We start from the raw sequence: 5,696 nt of genomic DNA, 5'->3' as shown, positions 1-5,696 counted from the left end.
ATCTTAGAGTGCGTTTGGCTATTGCTTCTAATTTCTTTAAGTTTAGGTAGTTGGAGAAAGAAGGGTTTTTTCTGTATGAGCTTGTAGCCATTTTGCGATTAGAAACCGCCGTTTCACATTCGTCGTCCCACCATGGGGCAGGGAGAGTGGAGCGCTTAGAAGTCGGTTTTTGGTGATTGGATTGATGTAGTCGGGGATGGAGAGGAACTTGCTTCTTAAGATGGGAAACAAAGTTTTCATATGATTCTAAAGCGGATGGAGCGTTGGAGATAGAGTCCAGAAGAGAGGGATAGTTTTGAATAAGGTTCGAAACGAATTGAGCTTGATCTGTTTTTTTCATTTTTTTTGTGGGAAAAGAAAGTGCGTCTTTTGACTGCACAATTTACTGCAATGGAGATGGGGAAGTGGTCGCTGAAAAAGAGGTCGGAGAGAACAACTGATTCGCACAGACTAAATATTGCGGGTGAAGCGAAAGATAAGTCTATGACTGACTTGGACTGGTTAGGTCGGCAGAGGTAGGTGGGGGAGCCGTCGTTGAGGCAGATGAAGGAATGGTCCAGTGCAGAGGACAGCAAGGCTGCGCCTGAGCTGTCAATGCGGCTAGAGCCCCATTCCGTGTGGTGACTATTAAAGTCTCCAATTAAAAGAGAGGTAGGATAGGAATTGCTGAAGATAAACAGATCGTTCCACTCTGTAGCGCGAAGTGGGGATTGAGGAAATCTATAGATTGAGGTGATTTGAAGGAATTGGTTTCCAATCGGAATGATTATAGATTGACATTCGAGTTTGTTATGGATTTGGAGGCAGTCGTCTAAAGTTTTGAAGGGAATATTTTGTTTGATGGCTAGGGCGAGCCCACCTGAGTTGCGTGAAAGACTGTCTTTTTTAATGATATGAAAATTTTGAAGAGAGAGTACTGAATCTGGGTTGAGCCAGGTTTCAGATAACGCGATGATATCGAATTCGTTTGCAATTGATCTGAGCGAATCAATTTTATTTGAAATAGAGTGGCAGTTCCACTGTAAGATTTTGATGGGAAAGGAGGAATCTAATGCTGCGTTTGTATTAGATTGAGTCATGGGAAGAAGGAAGCGTGGGCGTGGAAGGACAAGAATTTTCAAGATCTTGGAGGATTTTAAATAGGTCATCTTGAATCCCAAAAGTTTTTAGGAGTGGAGAAATTTTTTCTAAGATGGTCTTTATGAGTGGTATCCAAGGGGAGAAGGATGGCTGAAGTTCAGGTGAAGGGGGAAAAAAGTGGGGAAAGCGGGCGTTAAAGGGAGGAGGGGAGTGATTGGTGGAGGAGAGGTCGGGGAAGGGGGATGGGGAGGGGGAGGAGGGGGAGTGGAAGGCGATGCCGTTAGGATATGATGGGAGACGGCCATCCGGGGAGATCAAGAGGGAGTTTGGAGGGAAGCGTTGATTGGTGCTGGAGGAGGAGGGGTTACGGTTCTGGTTACGGTTACGATTATATTGTTTTGAATATAGAGGGGAGGGAGAAAGAAGAAGAGAGGGGGAAGTTTTGTTGGTAGCAGGGTGAGGATGCGAAGGTGAGAAGGAGGGCGAAGAGGGGGAACCGTTGTTAGAAGAAGAAGAGTGGTATGGGTTGTGGGGTATCGTTTGCAAGTTTTTTACAACGTTTGCATATGATTGCGGGGAAAGAGGGGGAGGGGATGAGTGATATGAGGAATTGGTTTACAAGGTGTCTGGGGTAGGAGAGTTACTAAGCTCAAGGAAATTTGAGAAGTCGATATGGTTAGATCTTCTGGTGTTGTTTCCGCGGATGGTGTTTTTTGCTTCTAGGATAGGAATGTTTTTGTATGCGGCAAGTTCGAGAATTTGTTTTTGTAAGAGCCATTCAGGACAGGAAGGATCGTTTGTCTTGTGAGGGCCTTTGCAGTTGATGCAAGATGGAGGTTGGTTTATGTTTTGGCAAGGAGAGGTATTGTCGTGGGATTTATCCCCACAGTGGATACAACGAGGCTGTCCTCTGCACTGGGACTTTATGTGTCCATATCGATAACAGGAGTAGCAGAGAGAAGGCTTGGAGATCAAGAGAGAAACTTCATATCTGACCATATACAAGTAGAGGAACTGCGGAACTGTCTGACCTTCAAAAGTAATTGCGATAGATTTGGAGGGTGAGTAGCTCACCGATCTTGTGGATGGATCAATAATCTTTCTGCTGAGCCTCCGCACGGAGATGATCCCAACCGAGCTGTCAATTTCTTCCTTAATAGTATTTTCAGCGAGGTCTAGTGGTACATTTCTTATTACTCCTTGTCTCGATACTCTGTAAGAAGGAATATAGGCGATTAGGTTATTTGAATTGAGAATTGGATTATTGATTATATTGTTTGCCGCCTCCCGCGATTTAAATTGTACTGATACTTTAGAGAAGCCTAGTTTCTTGATTTCTGTTATATCCTTTTTAAGAGTGGAACTGAGAAAACGGCCCACTGTGAGAGGGTGGATGGAAGAGTTGATTGATCCTATGGACGTAACAACAATTTCATAAGGTCCTTGTGAAGACTTGGTATATCTGTTTGCTAAGACAGCGTCTGGGATCTGCTTCGAAGCATTGAGCTTTTTTGGAACTGAATTTTCCTCGTCTTGGGTTTTTCGGGATTGTCTCTTGAGGGTAGAGGAACTAGTGTAGCCTTGGTCACTTGCATCTCTTGAGATTTTAGAGGCGGACGAGGAGGGTTCATTATCGACACTATTTTCCTGATTGGACTGTGAAGTGAGAGATTTTTCTTGAGTTGGCTCGGCCTCCATGTCGCTGTCCGGAGACTCGCATGGCAGTGGAGGAACAGAGCTGGCAATCATATTTAGAATTGCTTCTTGCGTTTCAGAATCACTATCGTCCTTGGCGGTAAAGCCTTTTTTTTACGGGTGACCGGCTTCTATCCCGCGGAGGCGGCATGATTTCATTTGATTAGTTAGGTTATGGCGAGAGGTAAAAGCGATGCACTGGGATGATTTGATGCTGAATGCGTCAAAAAACATTGACAAAGAATAACACAGCACAATGCGTTTCGCGAGCGAAAAGATTGAGCAAGATGGCCGGCCCGCACCGGACAAAGGCCCGATGCGTAGCAGACCGATTATTACTTGAAAAACGGTCTCCTGGTTAGACTACGTGGTAAGCGAATACACTGATCGGGAAAGAAGAGCTTTCGATAGAGCTGTTATGCAACAGATCTATTTATAAAAGCGGCAACTCAACACAAAATCGGCACAAACCAGAGAACGCACTCAACTCGAACCGTCTTGCTCGACGTCGCAACCGGAAGTCAATCTCATTCTTTAAATGCATAGATGTAATAATGTATGATAAACTTTAAAAAATAGTAAAAAAAAATCGTTTGGATTTTAACCCCGATCCGCGTCGTGAAAGACGGAGTGTTTTCTCATGATCCACCGCTCACTATTGAAATGGATATCAATGCTATCGGTACTTGTAATATATTTACGTAAGATTATGTGAATTCTGGGCCTCGGAGGCGGCGGACTTGCGAGCATAATCGCCTTGCGGCGTTGGTCCGCGTCCGACCGTTGGACCGAGGTTCCCGGCCGCGGGGGCCGACCCGTCCGGTTTATCAGGCGGCTTGGGCGGCGGCTTAGGCCGTTTCGGCTCGTCGGAGCTATCGGATAGTTTACCAAAAAGCGCTTCAATGTCTGTCTTGCGGCTCATCTCGGCGAGTAATACTCTCTCGCTAGACTCACCGGTCTTATATAATATACCAAAGGGTATCTTGCTTACGGGTTTCGGTTTGCGCGATGCGACGCGTGACGGTGGGCGCGTGAACTATTCGGAGCGCGCGGTCGCGCGTGGGCGCCTCGGGCCCAATTATTCGAGTCTCCGTCGAGAAATGGCGCGCGGGTGGCGGTCGCTCCGTTTGCGTCGCGGCACGGAGCCGATGGGTGACGTCGGACATTCGGTCCCGGGGACGATGGGGGATTAGGTCGTGGCAGGGCGGGGCAGTGTGGTCCCGTGGCTGCGCTGTCGTCCTGGTGGTCTTCTGGCTGCTCAGGGTTTCGGAGGGGGGAGGGGGTGTTGACTCCGGATGAGTTGCCGACTCAACGAAGCCGCTGGAGCAACGGTACCGTACGGGGAAGTACGACGGGCGGACGGGCGCCTTGGTGGGACGGGCCCGGTTGACCCGGGGTCGGGCCGGATGGCGGATGGGCCATCCACATCCGACGGAGGTTCTTGGCGGGCGAGGGGTAACCCGGTTTGACCCCCACGGTCAACGCGGCGGAAGGGTGTGTATGGGAGGGCGTTTGGGCGATGGCGGAGTCCTCCGGTGGTTGGTCCTCCTCCACTGGTGGCGCTGGTCGTCGGGGCTCAGTCCTCCGACTGAGGGTGCTCGTTGTCGGTGTCCGGGGCCTGCTTCAAATCTTGCACATGGATGTGCCGGTGCCACTTTCCTCTGGCTTCGCGGAGGTCCACTACGACCGGTGACAGAATCTTCCGGACCTCCAGCGGTCCTATGTATCTGGGTGCCCGCTTGGCGCTGAACGCGCCGCTCTTACTGGAAAGTGGTCGATCCCGCTTCCAGACCTGCTCGCCTATCTGCGGACGTCAGTCGCGTTGCTGCAGATTGTAATGGCGTTCTTGTCGTTGGAACGCGCGAGCTAGGTGAATTCGTACCACCTCAAAGGCCTCTTTGAGCCGCTTCCGGTTTACGTCCGGACTTGGAGCTGGGGCCGGCGGTCTCCGGTCCTCCGGGTGGGGTCGTGCCAATTTGCGCCCGAGTAGAACGTACGCCGGGGTGTATCCGGTGGCCTCGGGCCTCGCGGTGTTGATCGCGAATTGTAGTGCGATGATCCGCTCATCCCAGTTTTTGTGCTGCTTCCCCACGTACTGGGCAATCATGGTCTTTACTGTGCGGTTGGCCCGCTCGACCGGGTTGCACTGAGGTGCATAGACGGGCGACTTGCGATGCGCGATCCCGAAGGCGGCAAGGAGCGTCTTGAATCGCTGGAACGTAAACTGGGTCCCATTATCGGAGACCAGCGTTGTTGGGCACCCGTGCCGGTTGATGAGATGGTGAGTCACGGCACGCGCCAGATTCTCAGCGGTGGCCCGGCGTAGTGGGACCATTTCTAGCCACTTGCTGAAGCGGTCTTGGATGGTCAGCAGCCAAGTATGCCCCTTCGTGGATCGGGGTAGCGGTCCGACCAAGTCAACGGCGGCCTGCTGCCAAGGTGCGGTGCAAGCGGTTGCGCGGAGAGTCCCGGCCGGTCGTTGCTGCGAGGCCTTGTGCGCCATGCACGGCCTGGTGGTCGGTCAAGATCGTGAAGCGGTACCCTTCTAGGTACTCGCGCATTTGCCGGATGCCCCAGACGACTGCCAGGCACTCTAACTCGGTAGCGCTGTAGTTACGCTCCGCGGCGTTGAGGGTTCGGCTGGCGTAGGCGATGACTCGCTCTCCCTCGTCAAGGTGCTGGGTCAGCACGGCTCCCAGACCGTGTGCGCTGGCGTCGGTTTGGAGAACAAATGGCCTCGAGAAGTCTGGACAGGCCAGGACCGGTGCGGTGGTCAGAGCTTTCTTTAGCCCTCGAAAAGCGGCTTCCTCGTGGTCCGTCCAGGTCCACTTGACCTTCTTATGTGTCAGCCTGGTGAGGGGCGCGGCGAGGGTAGAAAAGTCGGCAATGAAGCGCCTATACCATGAGGCCACTCCCAGAAA

General features: G+C 51.4%; 1 protein-coding gene across 1 annotated transcript; it reads right to left on the bottom strand.

Moving 5' to 3' along the window:
* Window positions 1-1,349: 1,349 nt before the first annotated feature.
* LOC115234035 lies at window positions 1,350-3,309 on the bottom strand. Its single transcript, XM_029804738.1, has 2 exons — window positions 2,392-3,309; window positions 1,350-2,293 (listed from the first exon to the last, which is right to left on the bottom strand). Exons 1-2 carry the CDS (start codon window positions 2,827-2,829, stop codon window positions 2,246-2,248), a joined length of 486 nt encoding a protein of 161 aa, XP_029660598.1. The 5' UTR covers window positions 2,830-3,309; the 3' UTR covers window positions 1,350-2,245.
* Between the last annotated feature and the right edge of the window lie 2,387 nt (window positions 3,310-5,696).

Source organism: Formica exsecta, unplaced genomic scaffold (assembly GCF_003651465.1).
Source record: "Formica exsecta isolate Colony F162 unplaced genomic scaffold, ASM365146v1 scaffold193, whole genome shotgun sequence".
Taxonomy (NCBI): domain Eukaryota; kingdom Metazoa; phylum Arthropoda; class Insecta; order Hymenoptera; family Formicidae; genus Formica; species Formica exsecta.
This window is presented reverse-complemented; position numbering and strand designations above follow the sequence as displayed.